Source organism: Eptesicus fuscus, chromosome 12 (assembly GCF_027574615.1).
Source record: "Eptesicus fuscus isolate TK198812 chromosome 12, DD_ASM_mEF_20220401, whole genome shotgun sequence".
In the NCBI taxonomy this organism is placed as follows: domain Eukaryota; kingdom Metazoa; phylum Chordata; class Mammalia; order Chiroptera; family Vespertilionidae; genus Eptesicus; species Eptesicus fuscus.
The window spans coordinates 61,324,881-61,344,660 of NC_072484.1; the positions used below are offsets into that span (position 1 = coordinate 61,324,881).

Below are 19,780 nucleotides of genomic sequence, written 5' to 3' on the forward strand. Positions count from 1 at the left end.
CTTTTACCTCCTTGGTTAAGTTTATTCCTAGGTATCTTATTTTGTTGTTGTTGCAGTGGTAAATGGAGAGTGTTGGGTTTTTTTAGTTTCTCTGAGAGTTCATTATTGGTATGCTAGAGACCCAGTGCATGAAATTCATGCACTTGGGGGGGGGAGGGTCCCTCAGCCCGGCCTGTGCCCTCTTGCAGTCCGGGAGCCCTCGGGGGATGTCCAGCTGATGGCTTAGGCCCAGAGCGGGCCTAAGCCGGCAGTCGGACATCCCGCCACCACTCCGCTCGCCAGCCGTGAGCCCAGCTCAGGGCTTCTGGCTGAGCTGCCTCCCCATGTGGGAGTGCACTGACCACCAGGGGGCAGCTCCTCCATTGAGCATCTGCCCCTGGTGGTCAGTGGGCATCATAGCGACCGGTTGTTCCACAGTTCAGTCAATTTGCATATTAGCCTTTTATTATATAGGATAAAAATGCCATTGATTTCAGGATGTTAAATTTGTATCCTGCTACTTTGCTAAATTATTTATTAAATCTAGTAGGTTTTTGGTGGAGTCTTTAGGGTTTTCTATATACAATATCATGTCATCTGTGAATAATAACAGTTTTACTTCCTGCTTTCCAATTTGAATGCCTTTTATTTTTTATTTTTTCTGCTTGTTGTGGCTAGAACTTCCAGCACTATGTAGAATAAGTGTGGTGAAAACAGGCATCCCTGTCTTGTAAGTGTTCTTAAGAGAAATGCTCTTAGTTTTTGCCCATTGAGTATGATGTTGGCTATAGGTTTTTCATATATAACTTTTATTATGTTGAGGTATATTCTCTCTATTCCCACTTTGCTGAGAGTTTTTAGTCAAAAATGGGTGCTGGATTTTGTCGGGTGGAGAACTGAAGTTTTGTTTGAAAACAGAAACATGTTTTTCCATGAACTGAGGTTTGACTGTACAATGAGGTATCACTTCACACCTGCCAGAATGGCTACCATCAATAAATCAACAGATGACAAGTGCTGGCGAGGCTGTGGAGATGAGAGAACCCTAGTGCACTGCTGGTGGGAGCACATACTGAGGTAGCCATTGTGCCTCACCGGCCAGGCATTATGATGATTCTCTCTCATCATTGATGTTTCTACCTCTCTCTCCCTTTCTTCTTCTTTCTTCTTTCTTTTTAATGTACTTTTAAAAAATTATATGAAGAGTAAATTACTATAAATGCAAATATTGTATGTTTTTTTACTGCAAATAATCAACAATTTTAAATACAGTTATTTGGAATTTTAAGTTTGAACATCTATCTCTAGGAGCTCTGCCAGTGCCGACCTGGAGAAGGAAATTGTTCCTGCTGCAAGGAATGTATGCTGTGTCTTGGGACCCTCTGGGATGAGTGCTGTGATTGTGTTGGTAAGTGGACATGAAGTAAAGTTTCTTAATATTTCTTATCTGAGAGTCCTGACTGCAAGCGATTTTAAAGAATATAAGTGTATAGACAAGGTGAATAAGATATAATAGGGAGCCCTCGCTGGTGTGGCTCAGTTGGTTGAGCATCATCCTGTGCACCAAAAGGTCAGAGCACATGCCCAGGTTGCAGGCTCAATCCCCAGTGAGGGGCTTTCAGGAGGCAGCCAACCAATGTTTCTCTCTCACATCGATGTTTCTCTCTACCTCTCCCTTCCTCCTCTCTCAAATCAATAAAAACATTTTTAAAAAAACATAAGTATATAGAATATTATTTTATATTATATTTGCTTTATTAGATGGTATTTACATATAGGGTGGGGCAAAAGTAGGTTTACAGTTGTGAGTACATAAGAGTTTATTCTTGTATTATTTTTTATTATTTTCCATATGAAAAACTATAAACCTACTTTTGCCCTACCCTGTTTATCTGTATTTTTATAGAAAATGGTCTTAGAGGAAATTAAAAGTGCTTATTCTTAGGAAGTAGGAGTGGAGGAAAAACGGGATTTTTTTTTACTTTTTAATTTTTTTTACACTGTTGAATTTTTTATAAGAAGCATGTCTTATAGTTGTAAATAAAAAATAAGTACTTAGCATGTTAAAAAATATATAGATTATCTTCCTTTATATAAGATTTCACTAAAAGATCCTTCAGAAACTAAAATCTGTTTTTAAGGTTTTCTGAGGAAAAGTCTATATAGTGTATTAAATAAAAAAATAGCAAGTTGCAAAAGTGTGTTTATGGAATGCTATCATTTATAGGTTTGTTTGTTTGTTTGTTTGTTTTTTGTTTGTTTGTTTGTTTTAGAAAGAGGAAGGGATAGAGAGATAGAAACATCTATCGGCTGCCTCCTGTATGCCCCGACTGGGGATCGAGCTCACAACCCGGGCATGTGCCCTGACCAGGAATCAAACCAGGGATCTCTTGTTCATGGATCAATGCTCAACCACTGAACCACACTGGCCGGGCACCATTTGTGTTTTAGAAAGAAAACTTAACATAGGCTGTTGCTAGAGAAATATTCATCATCCTCTCTCTGGTCAGTTAATTCTTTTCTAGCCTTAAAACTGAGTTCAGGTGTCTCCTTGTCTCAGAAACCTTCCTCATTTGACAGAATTGGATCCTCTGTGCTCTTCAGATTGCTTCTGTGACATGATGTTGTACGTGATACTGTAATTGTTATTTTGCATGTCCTTCCTAATAGAGTATAAACTTTTTAAGAAAAGGGATGGTGTCATATTGATACCAAATTAATCTTGTAAAATTAATCTCTATTTTTATGAAAGTGGGATATATGTACATATTTTAGATATATGCATACAATGCCAAAGTAACCCTGTGTCATGCTTCTTTTCAAATCCGTTGATCCTGTGCCAGAGACAACCACTTTCATCTTTTCAGTATTGTATTAGTTCTATAATTCTAAATAATATCCTTATGTTATTTTCGTGATTCTTTGATGTTAGAAACTATTGACTTCTTATTATGGTAGATGATGATTTAACTCTCTTTATCTCTTATCTTTCCAATATAGTTTTATCACTACTTCTAGTTAAATCAGTAATTTAACAACCCATTGAGTAAAATAGTATCACATACTAGTTTGATACATAATGGTGTAAACACTGATTTATTAAATGAATAATCCTAGTATTTGTCTTTTTGTATTGGAGTATACGAACTGAGAGATTTCCTTATCTTTCAGGCTTTGTATTAATGTTTAAAATATTGGCTTTTGTTTTTAATTTCCAAGAGCCCTCTGTGAATGTCCCTTTTGTGGAACATACTATTTTTGTGTTATATATATTTTTTTCTTACCTTTCTGGGACTAATAATTACAGAGTTTGGTTGTTGTTAAAGTTTTTCCTTCTACTCTTTGCCCTATTTCCATTTCCTCAAATGTCTGGTGATCCTGGGCCATCTATTCATATGTAAAACTTAGTCTCTTTTTAAAAAAATTTGCTTTCCGAGTTTGGGTGTCATCCTCGCACAGGGGCCATGCTAATCTTCTCTATCATTCCAATTTTAGTGTATGTGCTGCCGAAGTGAGCACAGGCTCAGTCACTTAGGGCGTGGAATCTAGTTTGCCTCCTTCTCAGGTGAGTGGAGGATGAGCTGGCTTGTTCACGGAGGAGCCCTCTCTACCTCACTGTCTATAGATCTTTCCCTTCAGGGTTGTGCAGCTTTTTCAGAGAAGGATCGGTGAGTTTCTTGCCTGGGGTGGAACTGGAGTGATTTGGCTGGCTGCAAATGTACTGGGATTCCGAGGGGCCGTGTCAGCATACTGTCATTTACTCTTCTGTTTCTTTTCATCCTCATCTCCACTCTCTCGTTCAGGGCTTCTTTGGTTTAATTTTTGTAAGAATAGCCCTCTCATCTCCTGTAGTTGTGGAGAAGGGAGAAAGGTCGTGGAAGCATAACTATACTCACATAAGCTTGCCTCTGCAGTAAGGCCTGGTGTCTCCAACTCCTGGGTCTTCCCAGAAGTCCGTGGCTGCATTTGCCTGGGAGGGAGACTGCTGAGTCCGTTACATTTCGCTCTTATGTTCTTCCAAGGTGGAGTTGGTGTTTCAGTTTGTTTTTCCTCACTGTTTCGTAGTGAATTCTGAGAGAACCAGGACAGACATATCTTTCCCTCTGTGGTCTTAGACTAATCTTGTTATTTCTAACAGCCAGTATAGTGTCTAGCACATAAAAGGTACTCCAGCAAATAGAAGTGTTTTATGACTGTTAAATAAATGAATTCTTGGGGGGTGGGGGCATACATGGGGAGGGGTTTGGGGTGGAAATGGGGGATGAGGACAATTATATGATACCATAATAAAAATAAAATAAAAATTATTTTTAAAAATAAAAATAAATAAATAAATAAATAAATGAACTCTTAATGTATTATTCTCCCAAGATGACCAGTTTATTCTATGCATTTGATGGCTATAATTATTTTTATTATGTCAGGTCAACTAAAAGAAGCTTTGAGTTATTTTATATCAATAAATGTAAGTTAATTTAATATGTACAATGAAAGCAAAATAAGCATATTAACCCCTAATATGCATATATAAGCATTTAATTTAAACATGGATGCCAAACACACAAGTGCCTTGCACTTATAGCATTGCCTAAAATAATGTGTGTGAGTGGGGTGTGTGTGTGTGTGTGTGTGTGTGTGTGTGTTTTAACCATCGCACAGTGGTAACAGTGCCATTCAACTTCTAGGAAAGGAGGTCTGTAATTCTTCTACTGAGTAAGAATAATTATACATGCTCCTATCTCTACAATTTTAGAAGCAACTTGTGTTTTTCTGGGCTAGTTACCATTAAAAAATTATTGTCCTTTAATGATTGAATACCAGTTTTAAATTTTGAATGAGTTTATAATGTAACTTAATCTTTCATTTTAAATTCAGTTAATCTTTCTATTTCTAGGATAAAATGTAGATATTTCAGTTTCTTTTGTACAGCAGTACTCTTTTCCTCATAGGCACTTCTCTTCCAATTTAGGCTTTTTTGATGTCCTTTGCAAACCTGTGGCCACTCCTCCCTTCCAAGTTGAAACACTCCCCATACTTTTCATGGGTGGTGCCCAGACCTCTGAAAGGACCAAATTAGAGGACAGCCTTCCCTTCCTGTTTAACTGTGGACTTTCAGCTCATACGTTGTCTACCAGGCTTTGTCCTCCAACTGCCTTGTACAAGAACATTAGTTTCTCTCTTCTGACTTTCTCTTAAGGCAAGAGTAACCACTATAGCTCATTTTCATCCCTGCCGTCCAATCTATTCCTCAGATCCCATGGATTTTGGAACCTAGATCTCTACCACAGGTTTTTTTTTTTGTTTTGGTTTTGTTTGTTTTGTTTTGGTGGAAAATGAGGACATCTGTAATAATGTAAACAATAAAAATAAAGTTAAAAGAGAGAGAAAGAAATAGTATCAGAATTCTGTGTACTGAAAGGATTTGAAATGCTTGCCTTGTCAACTGTTGCCATCTGTTTCCTGATTTTTTGGCCTCCCTGACTGTCATATGCAGAGCCACTTTCTTTAACATTTTTAGTATAATTAGTATTTAAATTTTTTTGTTGTGAGAAAATGCCACAAAGTAACAAACTATCTCAAGAAAATGATCATGAAAAGAAAGGAGAGCTCCAAAAATAAACTCTCTAGTTAACTAAAGAAAAGCTCTGTAATAATGATAAACTTCAGGATAATGGTGAGATGCTTCCCAGAAAGGTTTTACTACCTGATTTAAACTATGGGTGGTTAGCACCTCTCCACAGAAATTGACCCATTGTACATAATGAATATGGACAACTGAAAAATTTACAGAAATTTTAAAAGGTGACTCCTCCCTCCAGTAGGATAGCCCCCACGAAAAAATACAGAACTTGAAGAGTGCTTCAGGCAGGAAATGGAGGGTGCCACAGAAAACTATTACCTAGCAAGCATTTACTTCATGCTTATAGGTGTGTGTTTTTGTTGTTGTTGTTTTTAAAATATATTTTACTGATTTTTTACAGAGAGGAAGGGAGAGGGATAGAGAGTTAGAAACATCGATCAGCTGCCTCCTTGCACACCTCCTACTGGGGATGTGCCTGCAACCAAGGTACATGCCCTTGACCAGAATCGAACCTGGGACCTTACAGTATGCAGGCCGACGCCCTATCCACTGAGCCAAACCGGTTAGGGCCATGCTTATAGGGTTTAATGCAGTGTATTGAGAGTTAAATTAGAATTGTTTTTGACCTAAGTTTATTAAATGCACAAAACTCCAAAACAGTTTTTTTTAATGCAATGAAATCTGTAATGATCACTGGAGTTTCTTTAAAGTCTCAGTAGCCCTAACTGGTTTGGCTCAGTGGATGGAGCATTGGCCTGCAGACTGAGGGGTCCCAGGTTCGATTCTGGTCAAGGGCACATGCCTAGGTTGTGGGCTTGATCCCCAGTGGGGGACGTGCAGGAGGCAGCCAATCAATGATTCTCTCTCATCATTGATGTTTATATCTCTCTTTCCCTCTCCCTTCCTCTCTGAAATCAATAAAGATATATTAAAAAAATAATAAAATAAAGTCTCAGTAGATGTTGAGTTTAATTCTTCTGTTGAACTAAGTTGTTTGCCTTTTTATCTCTGATTACTGATTTTCATTAATTATAGAATCTGAAAGAAGAATATACCATGTACATTTATATAAACAAATATTCTAAGTATTCAAATTACTATCAGAGAAGTGAACATGAACTCAGGCTGCATCATAATCTTGGCTCTAGTCCTAGATTATATAACATTGGACAAATCATTTGGTTTTTCCTTCTAAGTTTATAAAATATAGGAATTTATAAATTTATAATTTATAAATTTCATCTAACTTTTCAAACTTTTAATCTGGGAAAGAAGAAAAACTCCACTTTTGACCTAATAGATGCTAAGCAAGAATGAAACATAATTTAGTCTTTAAAAGTATAATATTGCCTGGACTATGTGTCTCGGTTGGGCATGGTTCTTTGGGGTAGCTCTTTTCTACTCCACATAGTGTCAGCTGGGACAGCTCGAAAGCCGGGTTTGGTTAAACAGCTCTCTCTTCTATAACAAGATTCCTCTAAAAAGTTTCTATGGTCACCATTTCTTATTCTTTTCTGCCATTTTCTCTTTTAAAAAATACTTTTTAAAAGAAGTCATTTTGAGATAATTTTAAATGTAGAGAAAATTTGCCAGAAGGTTAAAAAGACTCACTTACCCCCTCACCCTGATTCCCCAGTTATTAACATTAATGAATTTGCTCCATTACTTAGTACCCCTGACTCTCTCCCTTTCCCTGCACACGCACACGCGTGTGCGCGCACACACTCACACACACACACACATTTATGGGCACACACCCTCATGATCATTCATCTCTTTTGAAAGCAGGCTTGACAGATGATGTCCCATCATTACTAAATACTGCAGTCTGTATTTTCCAACAACAAGGATATTCTCCTACATAACTAGCATATAACCCTCCCAATCACAAACCCCACTTATATTTTGCCAACCGTTTCACCAGTATCTCTTGTTCCTTTCTGGTCCAGGATTTTATTTATTTAGTTGTCCTGTCTCTTCAGACTCATTCAACTGAAACATTCTCTTAGTCTTTCCCTTGGTGGTTTAATGACTACAGACTTTATGTTACATAGGACGATCCTCAGTTTTGATCCACCTAATGTTGATGGATGTTCATACTGAAGTCACACATTCTTGGCAACAGTATCACTGAAATGAAGCAATGCAGGACATTAAGGGACACACAACATCAAACTGTCCCATAACTGGCGATGCTGACCTTCATCTCCTGGTTACACTAGTGTCTGCCAGATTTTTCCACATTTATTAACCCCTTTGTAATGGATTAGCATTGTGTAGAGAGTTTTCCAAGAGTACATCAATATGTTCCTCATCAAACCTCCACCCACTAGTCTTACCATCCATTGACAACTTCCATCTGCATCATACACTTCTATGATGGTTGCCAGGATTTTCTATTTCCTTCATTCCTTCTACATTTATCAGTTGGCACTCAAGTAAAAGGAAGAGCTTTCCATTCTCCTCCATGTCCTCATTCACGTATTTATAATATAATTCAATTTCTATTTTATTCACAAAGTGGTAATCCATTCCTGTCATTACTTATTTTAGTGGTAAATTATCGATTTGGCCAGTGGGGTAGCCCCTTCTGGTTGCCTCCTGTGTTTTTCAACATGTCCCACCCTTCTTTACTTTCTGGCACGCAAAGGGTCATTTTGTACTTTCCAGGATCCATCCCAAGAATCATTCTTTTCTCCAAGGACTTCTGGTTCCTCTCAGTGGAGGATGGGTACTTAGAAAACAAGTATGGGCACTCCGTGTGCTTGATGCTCCTGATGTGTCACCTCTTCAAGTCCCTCTCAACAGCAACAAAAGCTAGAAAAATAAGTATAATGCTAGACGTCACATAATTTTAATATGTTGGAGCTTTGATTGCAGGGCAATAACTAACAAGAGTTCACGACATTACAATTAGTGAAAAGAGTAAACTTATTCTCTTTGCCCTCTCACCCCCAGGTATGTGTAATCCTCGAAATTATAGCGACACGCCTCCCACTTCGAAGAGCACAGTGGAGGAGCTTCATGAGCCAATCCCTTCTCTCTTCCGGGCACTCACCGAAGGAGACACTCAGTTGAACTGGAACATCGTTTCCTTCCCTGTTGCTGAAGAACTGTCACATCATGAGAATCTGGTTTCATTTTTAGAGACTGTAAACCAGCCACACCACCAAAATGTGTCCGTTCCCAGCAATAATGTTCACGCACCGTATTCCAGTGACAAAGGTAATTATTGCCAACAGTTGACTTTTTCTATCCTGCCCCCTCACTTTCTGTGTGGTCTGTGAAGCCTATGTTAAGGTTATCTTTTTAAAGTAGCTTTTTGGTTTTGAGTTTGTATACTCTTAAGTAAACTATGGATTTTAACAACCCCAAATCCCTGAGTAGATAAGGAGGCATGTCAAGCATATTGTCACAAGTCCTTCATATTTGCAATGATAGAGGCTATAGTAGGAGATAGATACATGGTGCTAATTTTGAAATATGTGTTATATTTTAGTTGTTCTTTTCATCAGATAGTAACAGAGCTGCTTACTTACTACAGTATTGCTCACCATCAGGTAACATTCAAACTGTCCTTAGAAATCAGGTTTTCATGATAGCCTTGGTACCACAAATGATGCCAGGTTATCAGCTAAATTTCCTTATAAGCAAGATGGTATTACAGACATCTAATTTCCAGGTATAAATTAACCACATCCAGTTCTCCATGAGTAATATTGGTCAGAGGAAAACTAAAGGAAAGAATGACATATACAACTTTGAGAAACATATTAAAGAACACTTGTTAGGATAGGTCATACTTTTATTTTGGAATGACAAAGGCATGTAACTTTTAAAGTCTATGATATTTTCAAATAAAAAGTTTTACAGTTTTATTGTGGAAGAATAAGGCAATTATGAGAATTGCAGTCATTTCTCAAACTATGAGGTGAATTATGCATAAATAGTATAATTTGTGCTTTTTTTTGAGCCTTCCATTTCAATCCTACCTGTCTAAAATAGTATGAACTTCGGCCATTGATAGTAAAGGCAAAACAGCTGTTATTAATCATACATAAAGTAAGAATTCTTATTTCCTTTCACGTTGACGTACTCCATAAGACAAATCCTTATGGAAGATGTCATAAATGAATGGAATGTGTCTTGCTACCATTTTCCCCATGATTATAATGTAAATAATCAACATAATAGATATTAAATAATAATAAAAATTTCCAAAAGATTATTTAAATTCATGAAATAATAATCAGGAAGGTTATTATCCTTCAAGACAGAGCTCAAGTTTCTCCTCTGTGACACCTTCCCTAGATGCCCGTCCCCCCAGGTAGAGTTAGTCACTTCCTACTCCTCCCACATTTACAGTTTGATTTGTTGTCTGTTAACTTATAGGTCTAACAATTTCTACTTAGTTCCTTGAAATCTCTGATTACTCTTTGATTCCCTCATAGCTAATAAATAATAGTAGAATAAGTAACGAAGTGAGTTTGGTAGGTACCAATCACTTGGAGATTTAAATGCTCCCCCACCTGACTGGCTCACTGATGACCCCTGTAGTTTGCCTGGCATAGTGCTCTGCCAGTCCCCTCAGTTTCCCTCTTTAACCAGATCCCATCTTCTATCCACTGCAGTCAGACTTGCCTCCACTCCATCCCTGTGCACACTACACTCATCTCCTTGTGACTTTCCTTATTTTGTTACGTGGTAGCTTTGCTTTTAATTCTTCCTAATACAAGTCCAGTTTTTTGCCATTAAGCCTTCCCTTATTATTCAGACCCCTGGTGATTTATCAGGTCTATAAGTGGCTTTGTGAAATAACTTAGCCTTTAGTCATATACTCTCTATTAATAGTTTGTATTGTCCTTTATTTATTTATTTATTTCAGATAAATAAATCCTCCGAGCTAGGTAGTCATATGGGGTTAACCACCAGGAGAACTTAAATTGAAACAATCAAAAGTGGTTGCTTGGAAAGCAGGACTAGAAATTGTTAATAGTAAGAAAAGTATTTTCTCTTTTTTTTTTACTCTGCAGTTCAACTTTTTATTTTAATAAAATCAGAATATGCACAACACATACAGTGCTAGCATCTAAAATAATACAATAAGCAATTACTAAAGCTACAGTGACTTGAGGTTCAATCCTTACATTCAGCAAGTTTAAATCCATTTTTACATTTTTGAAACCTTATAACTGAAAATATTGCTTACTATAGAACTTGCTCAAATGCTATTGCTGATTGTACAAGTCACTGATTATGCCAATACAACAAAGATAACCACATTTTTGAGGATTGCAATGTGCCAGACATTTAGTGGGAGAAAATACACACAACTAAACAAAACTCACACAACAAACATCTGAGAATCTGGATACTACATATCAGTGTTTTGAAGTATTTCATTAATATCTTAAGACAAGTGTATCAAAACCTTGGCATGATTTAATTTCAAGTCAGTTTTGTTTTTACTAACATCAGAAAGTTATGACTACACTGCCAATGCCCAGTCTGCTTAATTTAACTTAAGAGTTTAATAGCTAATGCTGAATTGTACCAAGCATTGCTAGTCATTCATCATCATTTGAATTACTTAAGTTTATTTTATTTTATTATGAATTCTCTGTATAACTTCAGAACAGTATTTTTCAAACCTCTTTTTGTTGGAAAATTTTCTCATAGGAAACCTTATCAGAAATGTCCAGTTAAAAGGCACATGTTGTTAAGCCCAGTAATCTAACTTTCAGATCAAAGTCTGAAACCTAATAAAGTGACTAAGTAAGCCCTTTGCGTTCTTCAGCTGGCATAGGAGACTCTGGCTTCCTTCTCCATGTAGTTAGCAAAGAGATCCTTTTTCCTATACTTCTCTGTTGTTCTGTGCAGACTAGCAATAAGAGAACTAAGATAAAATAACTGTTAATAATATCCAGCTAAGTACTAAAGCATTTTATTTCTTATTTCTTGCTCTAAAATCTTAATTTTTTATTTTTCAGAACACATGTGTACTGTGGTTTATTTTGATGACTGCATGTCCATACATCAGTGTAAAATATCCTGTGAGTCCATGGGGGCATCCAAATATCGCTGGTTCCATAACGCCTGCTGCGAGTGTATTGGTCCAGAATGTATTGACTATGGTAGTAAAACTGTCAAATGTATGAACTGCATGTTTTAAAGAAAGCAAAGAAATGGAAACCAAAGCAATTGAGTCAAAAAGAAAGGTACGAAAAGCTTTTCACTGATGTCTGCTGGTTGCATCAGAATGCCAGCAGGTTAAGAAGACGTGAAGAATTTGGACTGAGTTGCTTTTAAAGTATGTCAAATTCAGCAATGTTTTAAATTGTGATAACTGCTCATCTTGATTTTACTGTCCACCAGCAATAAGCCCCTTCTTCTGTTTGTTTCCCATTAGTATACTGGGGATTCTAAAGGGAAACAAACGTAAAAATACATGTTCAGCTTTGGTCACATGAGAAGCAATTACACGGAGAATACTTGAAAGAGCTGAGGTTTCTAACAGAAAGCCTAATGTCCTTTTCTGCTAACATGCCGAAAACCTTTTGTGTGGGAAGTGTTAGAGCATGTGAAAATAAGTTATGATTTCTTCATGTACTACTAGGACACTGAGTTTTTGTAGTTGTACGCCATTCTTTACTGTGCCTTGTTCATCTGTTCTATAAATAGTGTAGATATCCAAATGCATTACCCTGAGAATTCATTAAAATCACCATAAAAAGCTTAATTTCAAACCTTTTTATGTTGATTTTAGAAAGTAAATGCTTATTATGTTTTACAACTTAAAATTTTTACTAATAGAATCCATCCTGTAATACACATACTTTAGGGAAAGCGTTAGGGAAGGTTTCTCCTTCCCTTCCATCCCCCTGCCCAAAGTGCTGCTGTAGGTAGTAATGAAGAGTATTTACCAAGAATTTCAGGGCACACCTAGAAACTGCAGTAAATATGCTGCTAGAATAAATCGTTAGGAAGTTCAAGCATTTCTCTGACTTAAGGTACCAGCGTAAAGAGCACTAGGAATGGGAAGCGACTGCCAGATCAGACTCCGCGTAGAGCAGCAAAGAAACAACTTGTCCCTTGTACGGAAATGGCAAAAATGAAAGATGAAGCAAAGCCTGAGCCCACCCGGCCTCAGCACACACAGCCACGTTCTGCTATGGAGGAGTGATAGGAGGGGGGGCTAGAGAAGAAAACCCACGGGTATGAACTGGAAGGTCGAAAATACTGGGGATTCTAATGGGAAACCAACGTAAAACTATTTACATTAATTATTTTGTTACCTTGTAATCTTTTTTTAGGTTTATATCTAGATCAGATGTTCTTATTAAATATCATACAGTAGGAGGTTAAGATTATGAAACAAAAAAAATCTTTGTTCAAGATAACATTAACTTCAAATACACTACAGAACATTTTGTCAGCTTTTTACATAATGCTTCAATAAAGATAAGCTTAGCTACTATGTGCCCTTGCAATCTTCAAGCATCTAAAACATATTTATGTTACAGAGACTCTTAACTTTACAAAATTATTCATTTCTCAAATAGGACACATTTGAATTACACATAACTTTTTAGGAATACCTTTGTATGTCTAAATATTTACTACATAAAAATAGATGATGCTGTTAGACACTTTGTATTTGTATTCATTATCTGACCAGTAGTGAGTTACAAAATCATATGTACTACGATGATGAGCTATTCTCATAAAGTTAGAAGCCTTAATATCTTTTCTGCTCTTTCAGGTAACTCTAATGAATACTCAAGGTACTTTAGCTTTTAATAAAGTTGAAATTTAGATAATGAATGTTTTTTAATAGGAAGACTTTGGGATATCCTTTTCTTACTTTTACCTAGAATGCCTCTGTTTAAAGTGCCTTAAAACATTTTAGCTCCCTTTCTTCATGAATACCAATAAAGGTGAAGGTTTTCTTGAACTTAAAAAAAATTTTAAAGGAATCTGTAGCCTGTTGGTTCATTCAACTTTGCAGTTTTTCAAATTTATCTATGAATAGAAGAATTACTCTATGAATAGAGTAATTTCATATTTATCTATGAATAGAGGAATACTTCTGAGTTTATTAACAACATGCTTAATGTTGTTTTTTTAAATACAGTAACAAACTTTTTAAAACTGCATTTATCATCTTTTTTAGGTCTTCATCATTAAATTTTTAAATGTACTTTATCTTTTTCCCCTTACATTGGGAAGATAATTTCTTGACCCATATTATGTTTTAATTGATTTTTCATATTCTCTTTCTTCCAATAGAAATTATCCCTAAATGTAATGCTTAATTTTTCTGGCTTATGAAGGTGTTGAAACATAGAGTTCACCTGACATTCCATTTCAGGTTTTGAATTACAATATTTTTTTCAAATTAAAAGCATAACATTTGGGAAGCAAGTAGCACCACTAAAATGTAGACCTATTACCGTTCTAAGCACAATTCACTACCATACAGAAGCCCTGGTAAAAAATTATTTTTCTTTTAAATAAAAAATTAGGTTCTTACCTTTTTTATGACTAGATTAAAAAACACTAAACTTTAAATCAGTAGGCATTATAAAAGCCACATAGAAAAGGTTCTTTCCTATAGTAAAACATGTCCTTGCTAGCAGGTTTTTCTGCCCCTTCTTCTCCTAATAACATCTAATTATTACTGAAACTATAGTGGCACCAAATCAAATGGTAATTCAAATAAAGTGAGTCTTTGTTTACATAGAATGCTGTAAAGGAGAGGCCTTCATTTAGAAATATGATTTCCAAGGTTTCAGAAAACAAAATTGGTGAGATGTTAGACTATTTGAATAATTATTTATAAATCACAGTAGCATTAAAATGGAGAAAAGAAATGAAACTTCTGAAAAATGAGGTAAACATATAAATAAGCCACATATTTAAAGTTTGTTTTTTATTAAAGCTTCTTTGAATATTTTTAAATCTATTCTGCATTCCCATAAGCCTATGTTTGTTGTATTTTACATGATCTACAACATATAAAATTATGTACTTTTTCCTTTGGTTGTCCCTATGAACAAAAAAGTATTTTAATAAAAAATTGAAATGAGTGTGTATATTTTGTAAACTTCAGCATAGAACATCAAAGTAAGTTTGAGGTTTCTGTCTAGTGAAGTTATTGTTTAAGGTATCAGCTGAAGCATGTCCCTTCCCTGGATGTCCCTACGGACTCTGTTGGAACAAAGGATCTGTAGCAGTGTGCCCTCTGCTTTTCCATATGCTTTATTCCTACACGGCATAACCTTTGAAATGAAATAATTAACTGTTCTCCTTGCTCCGAAGGCCTTGTGATGCCAACTCGCCTCACAACTACCTGATGGTTGGAAGTAGTTACAGAAAGATCACAGTAGGAAAATAGCTCCCAGCCCTCAGGGTGATATTAGAATTGTAGTAGTCCTCTCAGGGTGATATTAGAATTGGCCATTTCACAGAATCCACATTTTGACAGCCTAATGGATGGGGGATCTAGGGACCAGAAGATTCAAGAAGACAAGGTTACCAGCCTGAGTGACTTAAGGGTATTACAGATCTGGCGAACTTGGGGGTGTAGGGTTAATTTCAAGAAAGATAGTACATTTGGTCTGGAAAGCTGTTTTATCACTGAAGGTGTCCCATGGCAGTCTGTCTGTGGAGCCGAGAGGCAGAGGGTCAACCTGGAGATGCAGAGTTGAGAGGGACTATCTCCAAGCTTGAAAAGTCAGCAGGACCTGACCGGGCCAGACAGGTGCACTGGCCAAGGCCACACCTGGCATGTTTTGAGTTTCTAAGCTGCTAGACACGCCCTTAGCTGTGGGTGTTAGGCGTGATGACTCAGACGTTTAGATTTTTCCTAACCAATAAAAAAATAAATTCATCTCACGTTATTTCACTTTGAACTCTGTGCTGGAAGGATGGAGTCAGCAATAATTCTAAGGTCTTTGGAGATGAGAATTCTCAGTGCAGAAGCAAAGAGAAGAGTGATTTCTGCCCTCCCACACTGGCACTGACTCAGAGTGCCGCCTGGGAAAGTGCAGAGCCCCCGCCCCCGCCCGTCACAGGGACAGAAATCCCCTCACTTGACTGAAGGTAGCCACCGAAGTTAGACACAGTCACCACTGAAATATCTCTAGGGCAGAAATTGTGTTTCCGCCCCTCCTTACCTCTGTACTCCACGCTGCAGCGGAGTGATCGGTCTAAAGCACGGGAGCAGGCAGTTACTGCCCCAACCCAGTTTCAGTTTGAGCAAACAGCAAGGCCTTTTTGCTCCTTTACCTCAGAGGGTTTGAGTTACCCAGTAGGAAGTAGGAGCAGCACAAACAACCTGCCTTTTGGTGTGTTTTTAAATATATTTTTTAATTTCAGAGAGGGGGAGAGAGAGAGAAACATCAATGATAAAAGAGAATCAGTTGGCTACCTCCCACATGCCCCCCACTGGAGATCAAGCCTGCAACCCAGGCATGTACCGTGACCTCCTGGTTCATATAGTGGTCACTCAACCACTGAGCCATGCCTTTTGTTTTCCAGAAGCCTCGCCTGCTCTAAGGGATTTGGCTGGAATAGGGAGAGTGCGAGTGATTTTGGGGCCCTGAGAGAGAAAACTGGAAGTAGCGTGGGTCTCCCAGACCCTGCAGCCTGCCCCAGCCGCAACATGCCCTAGCAGAGGCTAAAGTTCTAAGACTTGCCCAGCAGCTCATGAGGAGGCCTGGGTCCTGCACCTACATTGCCTTTTTCTAGAGGTTTCAACCGGTGAATATTAGCAGCTCAGCTCAGCCCTCTTTGTCCAGGGCCCCCCAACTCTAGGATTATGTGAGACCCCAGCGAGATATGTGACAGATCCTCTCTCATGACAGACGTTGGGCGAGATGGTGCTCAGAGTCAGTTTTTAAATGAAAGAAAATGATGAGGTGTGAAGTGTTGCACCCTTGGGTTTGCAGAATGGCAGCTCTGTTCCCAGCCACATCATCTCCCACCACTGTCTCTCGTTCTCTCCGTCCCCTTGCGTCTGGCTGTGCCCTTCTGCAGCACACCGAGTTCATTCCACCCTTGGGTTTTGCATGAGTTGTTAACTCTGCTCTGTCTGCTTTTTATGCAGATTTTGGTTTCTTGTTCTTATTCAGGTCTCAGCTCAAATATTTCCACCACCATTTCTAAAGTAGCTGCTCCCCCCCCCCCAAAAAAAAAATAATAAAGTAGCAGCCCCTTCCTTCATCAACCCTTTTACCCTGTTTCATTTTTTTAACAGCAAGTAACTCTCCAAAAGTATGCCTCAGCTCGGTTGGTGTGGGTGAGTGGTTAAGCATCGACCTTTACAGCAGGAAGGGGGTCATGGTTCAATTTTCAGTCAGGGCACATGCCCATATTACAGGCTCGGTCCCCGGTGAGGGTCATGCAGGAGACAGCTGATTAATGATTCTCTAATGATTCTCTCTCATCATTGATCTTTCTGTCTCTCCCTCTCTCTTCCTTTCTGAAACCTTAGACACAGTTCCCCAGCACCCTAAAATGGCAGGCACAAACTGTTTTATGGATGAATGAGTGATAGCACATCCTAGCACACTTCTGCAACTCCTCAGCAGGCCTCTTCGGGCCCTCCAACTGGTCCTGCTGACCCACCAGGCCTACCTGAGACCTCTTCATTGCACAGTCCAATTGCAGTCCCACTGAGCTGCATCAGTCCTGTAAATGCTGTTTCACCAGCCTGGGACACTTCCCTCTGCGCCCACCTCTTACCACTTTCACTGACTCACTCATAAAGGTCTCAGATCATTATTCTAGATCCTCTAAATCATCCCAAGGTTGAAAAACAGGTTCCTATTGAGCAAGGCAGTTAACTCATTTCTTATAACTAACTGAAAATGGACAGAGGCCAGATTAGAGGACAAGACTTGAGCCAAGATTTAGCCAGACATGCCCCCAAAAACATGGCCTGAAGGAGGGCCTGCCCCTGGAGGAGTAGGACAAAATACATGTTCTTTATGGACAACTGACTAACAAGAGGAAGAGCGTGCCCATTATTCTTCCCAAATTTATCAAGTTATTCGTCTGCCCCCCACCCCAGGGGTGGGGAGTGGGGGCTGTGGCAATAAATACAGAGGGCAGAGAAAAGCCCTGGGGACACTACATTCTTTCCTACCCAGGAGGGAAGCATCAGGGTTAGGGGGGGAAGTATTCTGAAACAAGTAGCCCCATAACCCAGGTCCTTTAGGTCCGAATTATGCACATTACCTACTTTTTCCCAACTTCTCAGAGGCGTCTGCTCATCCCACTGAGGTTAATAACAAAATTGGGCTTTGCATATCTTTGACTATTAAGATATGTTTTTGTCTTTTCCTCTAAGTACCCTTTGATGAAATCCTCAGGTATGGCAATGTCTTCAGGAAAAACTCAAGAGCTCTGAACCTGATTAGATCCTGCATCTTTTCATGTTCCAAAGATCATACAACTGTTTTTAAAATAATATCCTACTGAATTTGGGTTATCTCAAGATGATTTTGACTAACTAGTGGCACAACTTTGAGGTTTTTCTGTAGCTACAGATTTTTGCCAGAGTAGCATTCTGATGTGTTTCATTTCAGTGATTAAACTTTTATGTCTCGTTCCTTCCTGGTGGCCTCTTTTGTATACGTTTTTTACACTTTTCGAGTGTAAGCTCGTGTTCATCAGGACTCCTTGCCAGTCCAAGGTAGCCTGGATTGTGGATATATACTTTCTGGGAAGAGTTTTTGTATCTGAAACTCCTCCAGGGGTTACCAACCCAGAAAACCTTGATGTGAATTTCTTGGTTTACAGGACTTAAGTATACATGGGTAGTAGACATCTGAACTCCAGAGCAGCACGCAGGTGCATGATCTGAACTCTCAGGGAGACAGTTGCCTCATCCTTTGTTCTCCATTGCCAGAGAGAGAATTGTTTCCAGTCCATATTTTGGGGGGGTTCTTGAAAGGGTTCCAGCTTCCTGGGCTGGGGGATGGGGGGGGGGGGGGGGAGAGGGAGGCCTTCTAAGCTATACTCCCTATATTGTATGGACCTGTCCATCATCATCTGTCTTCTTCTAGCCAAATTAAGGCTACTGAGATCAGCTAACACCCCCAGGGCAGGAGTAATCACTGTACCAGTCTGGCATTTAGCTTCAGAGTCAGTTTTTTTTGTTTGTTTCTGATCTGGAGAGCTGCCTTAAAGAAAGGTCTGAACACGTACTTTCCAATATAAAAATGTACGTATTAGCAAAGTTGAGGATTCAGAGAAGGATAGTGTCAAGAATTCAAATTTGTAGTAGACATTAACTAGGGTAACTTTCTTCTCCCTATGACCGCGAGGTGGCCTCTTCTGTGTCGTAATTACCCAGCATTCCAGTCCCAGCTGATTGACCCTGTGGTCAAGACACCTGACCTAAGTGAGGAAAGCCCACCTCTAGCTCAAGAATTTGAAAGCTGAAGACAGTGACCCAGAAACCCAGTCACATTTATGACACCCTCTGGAGAGAAGTTCTACCAGTGGAATTCTCTGGAGTGGACATGCTGCCCTTCCCAGTTTAATACCTTTGATTCCAAGAGCTACCCCAACAGCCTTCTAGTTAAATGCTTTATCTTGCTTAAGAATCTATTTCTGTTGCTTGCAACAATATTAATTTTTTTCCCCCTGCAAAAAGCTTTATTGTTTCATTTGGTCCAGTGCATGGGAGAGGGCCTCAGGGTGGTTAAAAGAATGGCTAGTAGTTTTGGGGTGAGGCTCAGGCAAAAGCCAGACACAGGAGGATGCAGAGAGGCCTCTCAAAGGCCTCTGGGCTCCAAAGGCTCCTGGCCATGCTTGAGGGTGAGCCTTTCCAAGAGATACTGGCCCAGCCCAGCCTGGGGCCGGCAGCCTGCAGAGGTGAGTCAGGTGTCGCCCATCTTCTTGATGAGTTTCACCTCCTCACCCCGGAAGTGGTTCTGCAGGAGCCACAGGATAAGGGGCTGCGTGGGGAGAACCCAGGGCCTGCAGCTCCAAAAGGGCCTGGTTCAGGTGCCTCTCCAAGGCCAGGCGGCTGCCATGGTCCTGAGTTTTGCCCACTCACCTTGGGGAGGCTTCAGGGCGTCCGGGAAGAGAATGCAGCCACCGTGCTGGCTTTGCAGCTTGAAGAGCCGCTCAGCGCCCTCGCGCTTCTTCTCCACCAACTCACAGAAGAAGCGGCCCACGCCCTGGAGAGCCACATCATCGCAGTCA

At 39.1% G+C, this 19,780-nt stretch overlaps 1 protein-coding gene and 1 non-coding gene across 3 annotated transcripts in view; one reads left to right on the forward strand and one right to left on the reverse strand.

The window, feature by feature from the left end:
• Window positions 1-14,648, forward strand: part of TWSG1 (twisted gastrulation BMP signaling modulator 1) — a 35,967-nt gene extending 21,319 nt beyond the window's left edge. For both annotated transcript variants that reach the window (XM_054723901.1, XM_054723902.1), the window contains exons 3-5: window positions 1,288-1,387; window positions 8,519-8,785; window positions 11,551-14,648. In XM_054723901.1, coding sequence (XP_054579876.1) covers window positions 1,288-1,387; window positions 8,519-8,785; window positions 11,551-11,732 — 549 coding nt within the window. In that variant the 3' untranslated portion in view covers window positions 11,733-14,648. The remainder of the gene's footprint in view (window positions 1-1,287; window positions 1,388-8,518; window positions 8,786-11,550) is intronic.
• On the reverse strand, window positions 3,397-3,498 carry LOC114230058 (U6 spliceosomal RNA). The gene has a single exon (XR_003615915.1). It is a non-coding gene; the product is annotated as a U6 spliceosomal RNA (small nuclear RNA).
• Window positions 14,649-19,780: the final 5,132 nt, after the last annotated feature.